This window comes from Anolis carolinensis, chromosome 4 (genome assembly GCF_035594765.1).
Source record: "Anolis carolinensis isolate JA03-04 chromosome 4, rAnoCar3.1.pri, whole genome shotgun sequence".
Lineage (NCBI taxonomy): Eukaryota > Metazoa > Chordata > Lepidosauria > Squamata > Dactyloidae > Anolis > Anolis carolinensis.
In genome coordinates, this window is record NC_085844.1 from 163,830,427 (window position 1) to 163,850,143 (window position 19,717).

The 19,717-nt window shown below is 39.9% G+C and overlaps 1 protein-coding gene across 5 annotated transcripts in view; it reads left to right on the forward strand.

Annotated features, from left to right (window-relative positions):
• Positions 1 to 11,232, forward strand: part of erich3 (glutamate rich 3) — an 89,019-nt gene extending 77,787 nt beyond the window's left edge. For all 5 annotated transcript variants that reach the window (XM_008114095.3, XM_008114096.2, XM_062978149.1 and 2 more), the window contains 2 exons: positions 6,139 to 8,155; positions 10,735 to 11,232. In XM_008114095.3, coding sequence (XP_008112302.2) covers positions 6,139 to 8,132 — 1,994 coding nt within the window. In that variant the 3' untranslated portion in view covers positions 8,133 to 8,155; positions 10,735 to 11,232. The remainder of the gene's footprint in view (positions 1 to 6,138; positions 8,156 to 10,734) is intronic.
• Positions 11,233 to 19,717: the final 8,485 nt, after the last annotated feature.

Genomic DNA, 19,717 nt, shown 5'->3' on the forward strand with positions numbered 1-19,717 from the left:
GAACACCTCTGGCTTGGCATTCGTGAAACAACTCCTTTATCTTTTTCACATGCTGTCTCACATCTCCGCCTTCATTCAGCTTTGCTCTGTACAGCCTCTTTGTCCAGATCATCTTGCCTAGTGTGCTTTCTCTCTGATGCACATTCCTGAGAGCTTCCCACACTTCTACGGCAGTTTGAAGATGTTGTACATGCACTAATTGATCTGGCATTATACTTAAGATCAAATTCGCCATCCCTCTCTCATTTTTCTCTCTGTCTGTTTCTGTTCCTAAGATTGTCTTCTGCAGCCCTTCTCTCACAAGCAAATGCTGCATATACACAGACCATTCTTTGTAGTTATGATCATTTAACTTCTCAATCATTGTCAATGAGTTTGAGGAAGCTATTATCTCACCTTCTGGAGACCCTTACTCTCGAGTTTCAGCCCAGCCACTGATGGTTCCACACTTTCAGCAGCGTCTGGCAGTCTCCCCTTCAAGCTTCAAGACTTATGGCTCCACACTTCTCACTTCTGGCCATCAATCAGTCAGGTTCCAGCACGCCCCGCTTGCAGCTCTACTTCTACTGGAATCAATCTTCCACCGAAGACACACCAAATTCACACTCAAGCCGGCTCACCAAAACAGCGGGTCTTGTCTCTGGTCACACTCGCAGCTCCAACTTTTTCCACTCCAAACTCCAGTCCAGTCCGGAATCAGGGCCAGTCTAGGATACTGGGATCTGTGCCCATAACCAAATGTTAGAGTAATTTGCAGCACAGCAGCAGTTGGATGGAATCAGTGGAATGCAGAACGAAGTGACACCCAAGACGTTAGTAAAACTATATACAAAGTTTTACTGTAAGCAGTAATAATCAAGACAAACAACTTGCAGACAATGGACGAACACAGGACTTGACTCTACACCTAGGCAGACAGCACTCGACTCAACTCAGAACTGATGCAATCAGCAATGAACACACTTGTGTCTGGACACTCCCTGATTCCAGCCACACATCAAGGTCATCACAGCTTCTTAGTAATTAACTCTTTTCAGACTATAGTACACTCTGGATGATGCAATCAGTATGCAATACAGGCAAGACACAAATTTCATTTAAACACTACTAATACACAAATCCCACATTAACAAGTTTGAGATAATCCCTGTAATTGAGAATAATAATAATAATAATAATAATAATTATTATTATTATTTTATTCTTATATCCCGCCCCATCTCCCCGGAGGGACTCGGGGCGGCTTACATGGGGCCATGCCCAGACACGACAGCACAAATCAGATAAAACATTAAACCGAGCAGTAAAACTTCAACATGATTAAAAACAGTCATAAAAGTCAATATAAACAATAATATTAAAATCCCGATTTGAATGGCCTGGAAGGTATCACTGCTGACTGTATGAACAATTTGGCTTATTAAAAGGGGCTATTTTTGTCCTCTAAAGTTGCCTTCCTTCAATGTACATCAAGTTCCCTACATGAACTGCAAGGTCAATAACACAACTGTTGTCTGAGAATGATGATAGTTACATATAACTGTGAGATTAAGAAAGATTGTCCTAAAAGATAAGATCTCATCTTCCATCCATTTCAATTAAGCTTGACATTCATTGGCATCTCTCTTTTCTTTCCATCTTCACCATCATGAACATTTCTTAAAGGTTAATAAGAAATGATGTGTTTGAGTTAGATGATACGGATCCACCACAAGTGCAACAATAATTAGCTAGTCACATAGATCAGTCAGTGGATCAAAAGTAGATGATCTGAAAGGCTTTGAGAGCCTCTGAGCATGCGTTGAACATTTTTCTGTGTTACTAAAACATAGTATACTTACCTCCTCCTCACTATCAAGAAATGTGGTCTGCAAAATAAACAAACAAACAAATAAATATAGAAAAAAACAGTGATAGAGCATATATTTTGCACACAGGAGCCAGGGATTCTAAATCCAATCTATGGCCTCTTTAGTTTAAATGATATTGTAACTAACAATTCCACTTTCTTCTGCCCTCATCTTGCTTTAACTACAGTAAAATGAGGGGTAGGCCAAAAGGTAATAGGAATTGAAGAGAGAAGATGGAAGAAACCAAGAGAGAAGGAGATGGCGAAATAAAAGGAAAGTTTTCATTATTTAAGTACATAACACTATATGAGCAAAATAAGTTTTAAAAAGGGATTAATTTGAGGTTATCCTAAATGATGTTATAAGTAAGTGTACATGATACAATTATATTTAATAGATACGAGTTCATGCTATAATTAACAAAGGAAGAGAAGTAACTGAGAAAACCCACAGTTTACCCCACTCAATATTTCAAAAAATTAAGATTTTATGTGGAGTTGAGGGTCATCATTGCCTAGTTTGGAGAAAGTCAGCAAAGTCATCAACCCACTAAAAATAAAGCCAGTGTACCTGAAGGATCCCTGATAAAATCTTTATAGAAGGTGGATAGTATGACCAAGAAGATCCCAGCAGACTTCAAAGACATCATTACTACCACCCTTTTCAAAAAGGAAGAAAGAACAGATTGTGGAAGCTATCGAGGTATCTCCCTTTTAACCTCTGCCAGAAAAATCCTCTAAAGAATCCTTACAAATGCTTTTTATCTATCTCAAAAGGCATTTTCACTGAATCCTAGGATGGTTTCCATCCCTCCAAAGGAACTGTGGATATGATTTTCACTGCACAACAGCCCATGAAAAATGCAGGAAATAAAATCAACATTTATACATAGCATTCATCAGCCTTGCAAAGGCTTCCACAGAGTGAATCATAATGCTCTCTAGATCAACTTCCTGAAAATTAGATGCCCTGATAAATTTGTGAATATCCTGTGGCTCCCCCATGATGATATGATGGCAACAGTCTTGGACAGCAATGGCTTCCAAAGTTACCCATTTAAGGTCGTATCAGGTGTCAAACAGAGATGTGTTATTGCCCTATCTTTATTTTCCATCTACACCTTGTTGATGGGAAGCTTCCCAGAGGTGTGGAAATCAAATATTGGATGGATAGCAAGTTTAACTGCAACAGCCTGATATCAAAATGTAAGATAACACCAATTTTGGGAGGAGGCCTTTGAAAAATAATGTGGTGCAACAACTTTAACGGCCTTGTATTTTGGATTATGTGTTTTAACATTGTAATGTTTTTTAATTTATGCCATTTTGTATGTATTAATTTTAATCCATTTTACTTCTTGTGTATGTTCTATGTCCAAGGCACTGCATAAGTGCCGTTCGTAAGCCGTCATGACTCCCCCTAGGAGTAGAGGCAGGTGGGATAGAAAGAATGCAAATAAATAAATAAATAAATAAATAAATAAATAAATAAATAAATAAATAAGCTTCTGTTATAGAACTCCAATAAGCTGCTAATAATGTAGTTTGTGCTCATTCAGAGGAAGACTTACAAGCCAATTTAAATATCTTCATGTAACCATATGAAAAGATTAGTCTCTCACTGAGGTAAAGGTTTTCCCCTGATGTTAAGTCCAGTCATGTCTGACTCTGGGGGTTGGTGCTCATCTCCATTTCTAAGCCGAAGAGCCGGCATTGTCCATAGACACCTCCAAGGTCATGTGGCCGGCATGACTGCATGGAGCACCGTTACCTTCCCGCCGGAGCGGTACCTATTGATCTACTCACATTTGCATGTTTTTGAACTGCTAGGTTGGCAGAAGCTGGAGCTAACAGCGGGTGCTCATGCCACTCCCGCGGTTTGAACCTGAGACCTTTCGGTCTGCAAGTTCAGCAGCTCAGCACTTTAACCCACTTCGCCACCGGGGCTCCAGTCTCTCACTGAACATTGAGAAAACTAATGTGCTTTACCAGCAGGCACCAACCAATCATTTTGTAATGCCAGAAATAAAGCTTAACTGTGTAATGTTAGAAATTGTTGACCATTTCTGCTACCTAGGCAGCCACCTCGTCACAAAAGTCTGAGCTCTGTGAGCACAGTATTTTTTTAATGAAGCAAAGAGTGTTTGAGGATTGGAACATTTGTAGAGATATCAAGATGCTTATTTATAAATCTACTTATTGTCCTTCCTTATTGTCTCTATTGTATGCCTACAAAACATGACATCACTCTCAACTTCTGGAACAATTCCATCAGTGTTGCCTTCAAAAAATCCTGCAAAACTCTTGGAAAGACAGGTGGACAAATGTCAGCCTTCTGGAAGACACAAAGACCACCAGCATTGAAGCAATGATATTCTGCTATCAACCTTTCTAGACTGACCATGTTGTCCGAATGCCCAATCACTGTCTCCTAAAGCAACTATTTTTTTCTCAGCTCAAGAATGGGAAATGGAATGTTGATAGACAGCAAAAGAGATTTATAGATGATGTTAAAGCTAATCTTAAAAAATGTGGAATAAACACCAAGAACTGGGAAGCCCTGGCCTTAGCACTCTTAACTGGAGGTCAGCTGTTACCAACAGTGCTATGGATTTTGAAGAGGAATAGATAAATGGTGCGCCCTCCATGTGGAAATCTATGGCCTCATTGTGAAAAGACCATATGGATCCAGAATAAATTTCCACAATCACTTATGGTCCAACCGCCAAGACTCTACTCTTGAAAGCAAATCATACTCGGCCATGAGTGATCACGTGTAGTAGTAATAGAAATGGGGGTGTAGGGATAGTATGGCCCCAGCCATGCTGATCATTGAATGCAGTTCGATTGGAGGCCAAGTAACAAACTCCTCTGAAAGTTCATGAAAGAAAGTCCTTAATGCGTATCATTACTCTGTGGTTTGTGTAATCATCATCCAGGCCTCAAACCGGTTCCAGGATTTCTTATGTAATCAACTGTACAGCAACTGTCACTTTATTCAATATGGTTTAAAACAGCATGGTCAGTATAGATGTGCCCCAGGCAGCTTGATATTCTGAAAGGACTTTGTCTGCTATAGGGCTTTGGCCTCCAATTTTGACATTCTTTGATTGTTGTCTCTTCTGTCACTTGATTCAGAAAGTCCTGGATCAAGTGATCAGTTCTTTCCAATCCCAGTCTTCTTATACTGAGAAAGCAGACCTTATTGTTTAACTGAATCTGAGTGCTAATGATTTCTAACAACCTAATGCACTCAGTCATGTTTTAACCTTCAGTGATTATTACAGAATCAAATGAATTAGACAAGGTTATGTTAGCTGCCCCAAGTCCCTTCAGGTAGATGGAGGCGGGATAGAAAAATAAAGTATTATTATTATTATTATTATTATTATTATTTAGAAACAGCTGAATTAATAATTTAACAAACTAATGGGCTAGTTAATTTCAAGTTCTGGGAGAAGGTAACTACCATATGTATGGCCCTTCTACACTGCCATATAAAATCCAGATTATCTGCTTTGAACTGGATTATATGGCCGTGTAGATTGATATAATCCAGTTCAAAGCAGATAATGTGGATTATCTGCTTTGATAATGTGGATTATATAGCAGTGTAGAAGGGGCCTCAATGCTCAAATCATGCTATTCCTTCTCCCTTACACACCTGTTAAAAGCTACCAGAATCACGACTGTTTTGTACTATAATAATGGTTTTATGTTCTTGTGATAGCTTTTAATTGCTGAATGTTAGGATACAGTATTATTATTGCTGTTGCTTTGTGTGTATGTGGCAGTCTTATATGTTTGATTTAACATACAGTCTAAACGTTCTGTGACTGTTCTCTGGATTTATTATATATCTTGACACTTCACTGTATGTTTTTGGCTATTTGTATTCCAGTGTCAACCATAAGGCTAATTCATTGCAGTATCTTGATATAGGCAATGCTTTTGAGAAAGAAAGACTCTGCTAACGTTATTGTGTTTATGTAGGAAGATATACTTACAAAAATTCCTTTCTATAGGAAGAAACACCAAGCCGCTTGCAGAGGAGGTTGGCACGGGTCGTAATAGATAATTGTTTTCTCATGCTCATCTGTCTTCACTTAGAATACATAGATCTTGTAGGCCCAGAAAATAAACACGTCCAATTTAATACTAATAACCTGTTTATAAGAACAGTGAAAAATCACGACACTTTTAATAACAATGAATAACAAAGTACACATGAAACACTGATATGGTTATCACAATTATAACTCATGATATGTTTATTTTAATATCAACAGGTGGAATTTTCATGGCAAAAAAATCAAAAGCACTCAAATCAAAGAAGGCTGCAGAGCAACTGGAACAAGAAAGACAGATGGTATTCAAGAAAAGAGCACCTGAGGAAGAGGAGCTTGTAGAGGAAGAATATCCTGAAGAAGCAACTCTGGAAGAAGAATTCCTGGCCAAAAAAGCAGTGGCTCACACAGCAAAACAAGCAATAAAGGATCGGACTGTGAGCAGAGAGACAGATGTGGAGGAAGAACTAGAATCAGATCTGGATGATATAGAGAAAGAAGTAACAGATGAGGAAGGAAATACATCTGACAGGAAGATCAAAGGAGAAAGAAAAGTTAAGAAGATTGAGGTAATGGCAGCAGAACATGAAACTTTTGATGGAGATGTAATTTCAGGTAAATCTCAGTTAGGCAGAGAAGGAGTGAAGGATCCTAACCTCACCAAGGAATTAATAGGTATTGGAAAAGGCACAGAGGGAGAAGAAGACATCGAAGAATTAACAAGAAGGAAAAGTATGAAGGAGGAAGGACACAAGGCAAAGAAGATTTTGAAAGGAACTATCGAGACAGGTGAAGCTCTTGGGACAGAATTTGAGGAGGAAGCACAGAAAGATATGAAAGAAGCTGAATCTGAGGGACATCCAACTTTGCAAGAGCTGAAACATAAAACAGAGGGTGTAGAAAGAGCAAGCTCTGTGGAACATGAAAGTTTGACAGCCAGTGGTTTGATGGATGATGAATACATGGAAAAGAAAAAATATATGAAACTCAAATTGGGAGAATCAGACTCAAAGGCAATAGAGTTCACCACCAGGCATGAAAAAGTGGGAGAGGAAATTTATACGGAAGAGGTAACTGTGGCAGCTGCATTCATGTGGACAAAAGATTTAGAAAAAGCATCTCCAGAAAAGGATAAGACTAAAAGCATATTTACAGCAGAAGATTCAGCACAAAGGAAACAAGAGCCTTTTACTGAAAGCATCCCAGAAGGTATAGGCTTGGTGACTGGTAAAATAGAAAGGGAGAGAGAAGCACAAGAAATGGCTGATTCAGAAGAGGTTGTGACAAAAAGAAAGGTGGTGAAAGGGGAGACAGAGGCTGACTATACAAAAACAAAAGGAACAGAGAAAGAAAAGGTAGATACTGAAAGAGTAAAAAGAGAAGCAGAAGCTGAGGAGGAAGTGGAAGATGAAGAGACAAAACGTTTGCTGAAAGTTAAATGGGAGATGAAGAGTGAAGACTCAGAAACAGAAGGTGAAGTCATGTCTCTGGTGACAGAATCTGAAGGAGAACAAGTTTCTAAGATGACCTTCATGAGGTGGCAAAATGTAGTGAACATGAGAGAAGATGCAGAAGCCAAAGCAAATTACATACCTAAACCATCATCACAAAAAGTAACAGTGCTAGGATTGAACAGAAAGATGAGAATGGAAAATGAAAGCTGCCCTGAAAGTGAAGTGGAAGAAACACCTGAGGAGACTGCAGCAGGGCAAAAAACAGTTTATTCAGAAGTGCAGACTGAAGAAGAGACAGAGGAAGAGGTGAATGAAGATGAGGAATCAAGCACAGAAGAACAGATGCCAGGAGAGGAAATGATAACTCTAGCAGATGTGGAGCAAGCTCTCTTAATAGGGATACAGCAATTGATAACTGAAGTATCACGGATTAATGAGGATGAGGAAAATAAGGAAGAAGAATCTCAGGAGAAAGGTTTAGCAGAGGAAATGTCAACTCAAGAAGATCCGGAAAAGGAGGATTTTGTTTCAGTTGTAGTAGCAAAAGAACAGTTACATGCTGAGAATGACAAAGCTGACAAAAGTATAACAGGGGAGACTGAGGAGGGAAACCCTTTGGCGGAAAACAATGGAAGTGAAAAAAGAACAAGCGGACAGGAAGAGTCTCCAGCAGAAAATGTGGCAGTGACAAAAATCATCCATTGGAACATGCAACAATCTGAAGAAGAGCAAGACCAAAACCCCACTGGATCATCTGACTAAGAAGATGAAGATTTCGAATGAAGGTGAGCATGTGTGTATTTAATGATCAGGAACTCATAGACTATTGCCCGAGGGTTTGCTGTAGCCAAGTATGATGTGTGTGTCTATGTATGACCTTTTCTCTTGAAATGACAGGCCCACTGCTATCATGTATCTCAAATGGTGTTTTATATTCACTGTAATTTGTTTGGTATTCATGTCTATAGAGCTGGAAAGTAGGACATGATCCAGGTAGAATTAATGAAATTATGTCACACGAATTTCAATCAAGAGAGTTAAGCATTACTTAATCCTTAACAATATAAATACGTTCAACTTGACTTGATTAGATCATGACCTTACGTATATCTTTATCTAACACATTTGCACACTAATTTCCTTTGATGAGCTCAGAGCAGTTTATATATGTTTTCCATCAAGACAGCTTATGGGGTCAGACCTCTTCAGCTTTTGCAGTACAGCAGCTCCATGCTCCTGCAGAATATTCTCTGGCCCTGGATTAAAACAGCAGTTTCCACACCTTTATGAAGGATTGATCCCAATATACTGGGGAGACTCAATGTGTATAGGCATGCTGTATTTTTCTGAGCCAGGCAAAGTTTTTAGGGCAATTTACAGGGATCAAGAGATTCTGCAGGACCTGTTTTGGAGCGACCATTTCTAACTTTCCCATGGCTCTACCTTGTCCTCCAAAATGGTATGAGGAAGTTGTTGAGCAAGTGATCCACATGTCGCAAATCTCAATGCTATTGTAGGCCTGAATATATTGCACAAGATTGATCTAGCCTAAAATGATACATTTTAATATATTGGGTTTATGGTTCCTGTCCCCTTGATCAGGTTGTGTAAGTGTTATTTATTGCTATATAATTGTATTGTTTTACTTTGCTTAATAATGTGTTATTTGCTATGTAATGTATGTGTTGTTTTTATGATTGGAAATCGCCCTGAGTCCCACCCGGGAGATAGGGCGGTATATAAAGTAGTAGTAGTAGTAGTTATTATTATTATTATTATTATTATTATTATTATTATTATTATTATTATAGAATTATAGAATCATATTGTGGTTGCCACAGAGTAAATCTACTGTTTGTATAATATATTTACTGTTTGTAAATATACTGTTTGTATGGACCTATTGCACTGATATGATCTTCCAAAACAGACATTTTGCTGCCAAAAACCTCTGACGTGCTTTGTAAAGAAAATCTAAATTCTGTACAGTCAGCCTTCCATATACATGGATTTTGCATCCATGGATTCAGCCATCTGTGTGAAAGGCCCACTATATCTGAATTCTGTTAACAGGAAATTTTAAGCACTTTCCCTCATTACTAATTTGTACAATCATTAGATTTAAGAAGCACGACCATAACTCAAGTTGCAAGTCATTGTCCAGAGTTTTGACAGGCTCTCATGTTTTAATATTGCTGAGGCTTTATTGATGTAGGGAAATGGCAATCTGTTTTCTTAGACTGTTTATTTATTTATGTAGGGCCTTCCCCAGGCTTGTTTTCCATCTCAGACATCTTAACTCACCCACCCTCTTTTAGCCTTTTGGGTCTGAAGACCAAATCACTCTTCCTGGACATCTCCAGAAATGATGGTTTGCATTGAACCAACCTTCCAAATACCGCCCCCTCCCAAAAAATCCCCAAAAAAACCAGCAACACAATCCAGAGGTATAATCCAAGAATTTCTTTGCCTATTGTTTGGACAGAAATATGTCATGGAAGTGAAAATTGGTCCCTGTATTTGCCTCAATTGTCTTGCCTGATTTATTGCTGTCAACATTATGGTTATACATTTTTCCTTCAAATTTGATGATACTTCATCGTGTATGCATATGCAAAAACAGGTATTCCAAAATATTTCCCCACTCCCCCCCCCCAAAAAAAAACCCAAGCATTTTAGATAGGGGACACACAGCTGTTTTTTCCCCCTAAGCTCTCACATAGTTAGATATTCTAGTCTTCTGAAATGAGGTAACACCCTACTATCCAAATTCAATCCAAGGTAGCAGGGGATTAAGAAAAAAATAACACGTGAAGTCACTTGCGTTTCCAACTGTTATTTTGTCCCAACTATAGTCCACTATTATAATTGTATATTATATTACATGCAATATTACTAATAATATTGTAATATAAAATTGTATGGATATATACAGTAGAGTCTCACTTATCCAAGCTAAACGGGCCGGCAGAAGTTTGGATAAGCGAATATCTTGGATAATAAGGAGGGATTAAGGAAAAGCCTATTGAACATCAAATTAGGTTATGATTTTACAAATTAAGCACCAAAACATCATGTTATACAACAAATTTGACAGAAAAAGTAGTCCAATATGCAGTAATGTTATGTTGTAATTACTGTATTTACGAATTTAGCACCAAAATATCACAATATATTGAAAATATTGACTACAAAAATGGCTTGGATAATCCAGAAGCTTGGATAAGTGAGGCTTGGATAAGTGAGACTCTACTGTACTTGTAAACTGCCCTGAGTCCCCTTCGGGGTGAGAAGGGCGGGATATAAATGTCGCTAATAAATAAATAAATATGCTATATGACTAACTTTTGTTCTGTTTCTCTAGAATGTTTTGAGATTGGACATTCCCACTGTATCATCATTGCGGTCTTACGTATTGGCAGAAGAAACGGCTTGTTCATATGTCCTCTCAAGTTCTTACATTGCTTGCAATTTCTCTTTCCCATTATTATTATTATTATGATTATTTAGTAACTTCTTTTTAAAAAAATTGCTTGAGATTGGTGCTGGCTGGGGATCTGCCCCCTTCTTTCTTTTCCTTCCTGGGAGTAGTATACACACCTGTCACTTTGCTCCAGTACAGTTCCAGACAAGTGAAATAAGCCTATCTACCTATTTCAGAAATAACACTCCTTTATAATTATGGAAATAATAATCATGAGGCCTGTCCAACAGCTGCCACACATTTCTTTTCAAAATCCAGAGGATGATTATGTTACTGGAACCTTCCCAAAATCATCCAGTAAACTATGAGGATTGCAAAAGCCACATGAAGACTTTATGTAGAATAATAAAACATCTACAATCAAATCTGGAAACTGTATATATTGTGATTGTTGCCTTCTCTTTGCCCACTGTCATTCATAAGTCTTTAAAAAGATATGCAGTAATTTTACATTTCCTGGAATATCGATATCAAAATATCATTAGTACTGACATTAATGTTGAACCGAGGCATGGAGTTCATAACCTTACTGTGGTTGTTTTTGGTTGAGTTCCATAACTAAAAGAGAAATGGCATCATCTTGAATGGTTGAGTAATATTTATGGCTCTGCCTGTGTACATTAAAGGTTATCATAGGTGCAACACATGCATATGTATTTACAAATCAAGTTGGGCAAAATTTGACCCCCAAACTAATTTTTTGCAGCCCTCCATTTCCTCATGACTCGCATAAGCCACCCTTTTATACATACACAAACACAAAACCTTTCCTGAAAGCCTCCAGGAATTGTGAACAACCTTTTAAATATGCTGTTTCTGAACAAATCAATATCAAAAATATCAATGTTTCAAAACCAGAAGTGGGCTTCTGCTACTTCCAGTTTTTTGGTTTCTTTTTTGGCACCAAACATATCTATCCCTAATATAAGGTGTTCCTTGTACCTTTTTTACATGTGAGGTTCAGTAGAAAGAATGATGTTTATGAGCAGAAGGAATGCACATGGCAAGAGGCCGAGACATTGTCCGTTATGAAAGCAGCGCTTTCCACATGGTTCTTTGCTGAGTTATATATATATACTTTTCCAGTGGTGAGGAGTCCTATCATGACACTGCAATCTTGCAGAGAAACGATCACACAAAAGTACCAGAACAAACATTCAAAATGGTATAAAGGTTTTCAGTGCAGAGTGAGATATCTAATGGAAGATGGCAGACACTGGGGACAAGATGTGGCAGAGTATACAATGTCACTTTTTGATTAGAAGTGCAAAAAAATGGTACATGTGACATAGTGTTGGTATTCTTTCTTTGTATGTTGTTTTGCAATAACTCCACTGTTTGTCACTTGGGCTCCATGGACTGCAGAGGACCTCCCATTCTGTCAGTGCAAATGTAGGACTTTAAATTTGTCTTCCATAATGATGCCATTTATCTGGGGGCTTTCAGAATCTCTGATTTGTCCTGCTTAGGAAGGATTTAGTCATTTCTCACATCATCTCACATGTCTGAAAGCATTAAGAATTACATTGTTGAAGCAGGACAAAGCAGGAGTTTCAATTACATTCCTTTTATGATTGTGCATTCTCATTTCACTTTTCTCTAACATTGACACTGAAATCTTGTTCTTTGGTGGGGTGGAAGTGCTGACATAAAAATCTTAGGTTTTAATATCCATGTAGACAGAAGTCTTCTGTCTTCCGATCCTAAGTACAAGATATCCACATTCTGTATCCAGTCAGCTCTCCATGTCCATGAATTCTGTATCCACAGATTCAACCATTCATTGCTTGAAAATGCTACCTTACACCCCCCCCCCATTTTTTTAAAAAAACCCTCACAAACCTTGATTTTGCCATTTTATATAAAGAACACAATTTTACAAGGAGTCATGGAACTAAATCCCAGCCCACAATACTATTAGAATAGATCTTGAACTTGTGTGTACATTCATTACAGAATGAGCCCAATCAAATGGATGTATAAGGAAAAGCACATGGGATTTAGCTGTTTCTTAAAATTCACAGCATTTTGAAAACCTGTAAAAATTGTTAAAATGTACAATTGCAATTGGAACAGGAGTTAATGCTTTTTTAATGCTCGGGAGATCCCTGCTTGGATTTGGCAAAAATTTTACTATGAGAAACATAATGAAACCTCACTATGCCGCATAAGAACACAGTAACAAAGAAAATCTAAAGTGAAGGGATATTTTACATTTCTATTGGAACATTTTAGTTTTGGTTACGTGTATGTACTAGAGATGTGCGCAATTTTTTCCTTCGTTTCCTTTGTGCTATTGTTTCGTTTCGACCATTAGTCTACACAAAACAAATGACATTTTTGTAGGAAACAAGAGGTGACACAAAAATGGAAGCCACACAGTCATTGTGCTTGTTTTCGTTTTCCTTTCATTTTGGCCCTGTAACAATAAGCAGGTAGGTACTTTCCCATTACAGCAGATGTGTACCAATGGGTGTTAATATTAATAATAATATTAATAACAATAGTTATTCTGGGACCCTAAGCTGAATCTGGGAGAGGAGTGCTTCCCCATTACATCTGATGTGGACTAATGGGTTTTAATAATAATAATATTAATATTAATAACAATAGTTATTCTGGGACCCTAAGCTGAGTCTGGGAGAGGAGTGCTTCCCCATTACAGCTGATGTGTGTCAATGGGCATTAATAATAATAATATTAATAACAATAATACTCTGGGAAAGACCCAAACGCTTTAAAAGTTGGTGGGCTAAAAGTGGTCGAAATTCCCTCTGTGTGTGGCAATTTTCACCCCTCTAGCCCAAAAACTGAGCCGGGTGTTTGTGTGTGTGTGTGTGGGGGGGGGGGATGAGCCTTGGAAGCCCTCCCATTGCAGCCAATGGTCTGAAAAATTTTGGTTTTTTTGTAAACCAGACGAAAATTCTGTTCATATAGGCACCCCATTTTCGTTACCGGGAACAAATACGGAAATGAGACAAAATGAATGAAACTACACAAAATGAACGGCAATTCCATACAAAAGCACAACACTATTATGTACCCACATATAGAGAGGACACATATTTCAGATTGGGACACACATTCTATATCCATCAATGATATCAATGGTTAGTCATTGAATTTGTGGATTTTTTTACTAGGATTTAGGGAAGTAAGAGTGATACTTGCTAAAGAATATGAGCTTTAAGGTACCATCATGTTCCTCTTAAGTTGTCCTTACAGACTCCATTCTAGAGTTACCTGCAGTGGTGTTCACAGACAGTAATATTCTTGCATCCTTCATGATGTAAAATCAGAGAATTTCAACGAGGCCATTTCCTGCTGCAGCACTGTACCAAGACAGGCTGCCGAGAATGTGCCATTAATGTGCTCTTACCTCTAATTTGAGTGCAAGTTCTGCTCTCAGATCTTGAAGTCTTTTATGATTCACAAAAAAATCTCAGTTTACCAAACACTGAGCAGAATGTTGTTTCTGCATATGAACAAGTCTCAAAGATGTGTCAAATTAATGGTGAAAAGAGTTGAGCAGTAGCCCCAACACATCAGTTCTGCAAGGCAATTTATGATATTTATGCATTTGTCATCATGAGTTGATATTTTTCTGTACATGCATGTAGGGATGCACACATGTAGAAGACACGAGGGAAAGTAGAACAGTATTTACATGCATATCTTGCTTGCCATCCAATGGCTATCTCCCCCATCCAGTTTATTCTCACCTTGTGTGGTAGGCTAAGCTGAGAGAGTGTTACTGGATAGAGCCACTAGCTGTGTTTCATAGTTCAATAAGGTTTACAAAATGTATCTCCAAAGTCTTTTCCAACACTCTTGCCCAACGGGGGAATCCTATAATGCAATGAACTACAGCTTCCAGCATTCTTAACAGCTGATTGCTTGTTAGGACAAAGGACACCAGAGACAACCTTCTTAGTTTTGGAGACTACTGAGAGCGATTATACTTACCTGTGGGCCAACAGCCACATTAAAGCTTACACTATTAAACATGTAGGATTGCACAATTATGGAGATCAAGGGATGTGAATTATGTGACCACCTGATGCTGTTGAAATTCAGTAGCCAACATGGCCAGTGGTGAAGAATGCTGAGAATCCAGCTGTATCTGAAGTGCTGAACCACCACTGATTTACTTATTTACATTGCGCAGAGAAGAGAATGATCCTGGGGAAAATGGAAGGAAAAAGGAAGAGGGGTCGACCAAGGGCAAGATGGATGGATGGTATCTGGCTTGACCTTGAAGGAGATGAGGGTGGCGACGGCCGACAGGGAGCTCTCGTGTGGGCTGGTCCATGAGATCACGAAGAATCAGAAATGACTGAACAAATAAACAATAACAACAATTGTGCAGACAATTCAAAACAAATATGAGAGCTTGGAAGAAATGATGCTGGGGCCACATTAGCCACTCATGACCTTCCAATCACCTGGAAATGTCCAAACCCTTTCATATAAGCTGATGTTTCTGTGGTTTTTCCAAATCTTGGCATCCTCTCTTTGTTGCCTTCAAAAGCTTGTTAGACTACAACTCCCAAAATCCCCCAGCCAGCATTTTTCCCCAAATCGTACTCCCAATAAAGCAACTTCTAAGCTTCATTTTATATATACATATACATACATAAAAAGCAGCCACATAGTTAACCAAATTGTGGTCCATTTTTCAGCCACTTTTCCAACAATTGGTGATACAGCAGTGATTAGTAAGTGGATGGTCCTGAAAAACATCAGTGGCATATTTTCATTTGAATATAATTCAGAGGTACCTCATTTTTTGGGCATGAGACCAGACTAATTTGGCCTCAGTGAACAACTTGAGAACTTTGTACCAGAATGGATTATACTTTTAAAAAAACCCACCCAAATCTGTTTGAATTAATAACTCTTTGCCTCTGAAAAACAGCCTTCCTCCCAAAGGCCTTATATTTTTTTTCTACAGAGACCAATTAACTGAGGCAATGTTTTCTTCTAATAGCCAATTATATTAATTACTGGTAAAGCAATGTGTTTGCTTTGCTTGAATCCAACCACTTGGTTTTGTCAAATGCTTTATATTTCAAACTTACTAAAGTCTGTGGCAGCAGCTATCTAGGACTCAACAAACAAAATGTAAATCCCACCTGGACCCAGAAGGTCAGAGGCTGGCAAAAGGACTGGGCAATTAAAACAGCTCTTCCTCCTTGCTCTCTCCTTCTATTTCTACTCCTCATTAATTTCTTACACTTGAATGGAGCTGTTAATGGCAATCTGTGGGCAGAGATCTGGCTAGCTGGGCTACTCTGCCTTTGCCAGCATACCTTTACAAGCAAACCACAGGAGAAATAATCCTACCATAGCATCTACCTGCCATGAGGTGTTGCACATGTTGCATTTCCATCCCTACCATGCAACACTTGAAGGCACAGGAGTGCTGGGCTAGGACATAAAAGGAAAGAAAAAAAGGATAAGATGGAAAAAAGAGAGCCATGCTCATTAATGAAGTGAAAGTGTCATCCTTTTCTGAAATATGCAGCTTTGCCTCTGAAAGATCTGAACTTATATGAGCAAATTCTGCTGCTAGGATTTGTAATTCTTTAATCAAGACTCGCTTCCATCAGACTCCTTCAACTTAACTGCTACTGCAATTGAAAACACGCTGTTGCAATGAACACTTTGTTCGAGCTGCAGCTAACCTTCGTGTGAACTGTTCTGTGTTTTTAAGAGAGGCTCAACAATCCCAAATCCAGTAGATATGGATTCCTATGTATACCCTCTAAAATTTTATGAAAACCAGGCCAAGCAACATCACAGTGTGGTCAAAATATCAAACATTATTAATGAAAAAGAACATACATGCTACTGAAGGCTGCAATCAGAATCCTATCCTCTGTTTGCTGTGAGTTGAGTGCAAACTATTTTGGCATCGTGAACTTGGTTTGCAACCATTAGACTAAGCCAAGTGTAAAAGGGAGGAGAAGGAAAGAGAAATACAGATATTTTCAAACCAGCTAACAGGGCCGGCCGGAGATATTTTTGAATGTGAAGCGGGGGTGCTGAAAAGCGCCCCCGCCACCGGCCCCGCCTCCCGCGCCCTGGCCCCGCCCAGCGTGCCCTGGCCCTGCCTCCCACGCTGCGTGGGAGGCGGGGCCAGGGCGAATAGTGAGGGAGGCGGGGCCAGAGTTGGCCCCGCCCCCCGCCCAGCGTGCCCTGGCCCCGCCTCCCACGCTGCATGGGAGGCGGGGCCAGGGCACGCTGGGCGGGGGGGCGGGGCCAGAGTTGGCCCCGCCTCCCGCGCTACTCCCGCTCGCCCGTCTGGCCTTTTCTAGCTGGCCAGACTGCAGCGGAGGTCCCTCCAGGCCGCGATTGCGGCCTGGAGGGACCTCCGCTGCAGTCTGGCCAGCTAGAAAAGGCCAGACGGGCCAGGGCGCACTGGGCGGGAGGCGGGGCACCCTCAGGGCGGTGCCCCGCCTCCCGCCCAGCCTGACGGCGCCCCCCCGGGCCTGCGCCCGAGGCGGCGGCGTCAGGTGCCTCTATAGTGGGGCCGGCCCTGCCAGCTAAAAAACTGGGATGACAGTGTCACCAAAACAACTTTAATACCTCAGCTGAAGTTGTTAAAGACTGAACCATTGTACCTGGAGAAAGAGGACTTATTGGCACAATGCTTAAAAGCATCCATGGATCCATCTACACTGTGGAATTAATGCAATTAATGGCTGCATGGTTCAATGTTGTGGAATCATGTTATGGAATCAAAAAGTTGTCTGCCAAAGAGTGTTGATATCTCACTAAACTATAGTACCCATGATTCATAGCATTAGGCCATAGCAGCTAAAGTGGATCAAATTGTATTAATTCTACAATGCAGATACAGCCCAAAATTGAAGTTGGCTGGTGGGTAATGCCAGACAAGAAGACCTCATACCAAAATGCCTGCTGAGACTTGCAGTGTGCCAAGTTTACCAGCTTATGCATGCATTGGGGGAGAAGGGTCAATGCGCTATATGTTCCTTAAACTGATTGTTTGTGACATCTGGCTTATAGCAAAGATACCAAGAAATATGTACACAGATTACTCATGACTGTCCCTGTTGGATGGTTGGAAACTACGTTTCTGATAACAAGCTGTAGTGATGTAGGAATCTTCATCTGCTAAACTTTTAACTGCAATGCAGAACTGTTAAGTGGCAAGAAGGAAAGTGAATTTAACCAAGAGTCTAGATGGGCAACATGAGATCAATGATCATCATCATCACTAGCCAGCAAGATCAATGGAAAGGAGCAATAAGGATGCTAATAACATTGGATGGGAAATCAATTTCTCACTGCTGACATTACGGTAAAGGTTTCCCCTTGACGTTAAGTCTAGTCGTGTCTGATTCTGGGGTTTGGTGCTCATCTCAATTTCTAAGCTGAAGAGCTGGCATTGTCCGTAGACACCTCCAAGGTCATGTGGCCGACGTGACTGCATGGAGTGCCATTACCTTCCCGCCGGAGTGGTACCTGTTGATCTACTCACATTTGCATGTTTTCAAACTGCTAGGTAGGCAGAAGCTGGAGCTAACAGCAGGAGCTTGGTCTGCTCCTCACATTCGAACCCCCAACCTTTCAGTTAGCAAGTTCAGCAGCTCAGCTCAGTGCCACCGGGGACTCCATTACCCAACAACAAATAATTGCAATTGAGCTGCTTATACAAACCAATCTCCTCTAGCAACTGGAAGTGCCTTCTAAAGGATAGTCTGATGACATTTGCTTGCAATGACTGGAAAATGTATCATGTTCGAATGGAATGTGGGAGCTCTTGGTTTCAAATCTTCACTGATTAATGAATGCTCAGTGAGTGATTTCGTCAGTCCTGCTCTCAGGCTGTCCTATCTGACAGGACTGTTGTGAGGGTAAAGTGGTAAGGAGTCATGCTACCATGAGCTTACTGGAGGAAAAAGTAGGATGACTTGATAAATTAATAAACAGAGTGCTCTCACTTTGCAGCATTATCCTGCCATTGCAGTAATACGAGAATGGAAATTATGGTGAACTACACCTCCCAGTAGCTGTAGACAGTATTCTGTATGGTGGGAGTTGCAGTTAAAGAAACTCTGGGGGTGGGTGAGAATGAGAGCATTGTCCCCCAGTAAAGACTTCTACCCATTCCCAAATGAAATGTTCCTTCATCACCCATATTTCAAGCATCGCACTGGAAATTGATCTCACCTAGAACCCCACGTTTGCCATGTTCACATGTTGCCTGTCCCATTTCTTTAAACACCTAAACTCTTTTTCTAAATGTAAGGTTGAAGTTTTAAGTGACTGCAGCACAGGGATAGAAATTTGAGGGAAAATTCATTGGGGTTAGAGTTCTTATTAAGGAGAGCTTCATCTTGGTGGGAACGGTACCATTTCCACCTTTGGAATAATGCATGAAAAAGGTCCCTGACTTTTGATTGTTCCCTGTCATTGTTTTCCCTAGGATAATGCGCCTCAAATAAATGAGGAAAGCCTGCCTCCTTTTTATCAATAACTCATCCTTTTCTTTCTGCTGAGAAACATAAGATCATGTTTCTCACCAACTCCACAAAGAATTGTGTTCATCCCAAGGCTCTATTTCCCAGTGATGTATCATCTTAACTTCTCAGGTGTTTCTTCCCCCAGATGGGGCTGTCAAATGAAACCTCGGTGCCTTCCCTTCCTCCAAACTGCAAAGGCAGAGTTTGCTCATTACTGTGAGAAGGAAAGATCAAAGTTCACCTCCTGCTTTCTGCATCACCCAAGTGGGTGTACTTAATTGTGCTCAGTGATGCTTAACCAGGCAAAAAGAAACCCAGAGCAAGCAAGGATAGGGGAGGCAAAGGGTGGCACAATATTTAAGGCATCT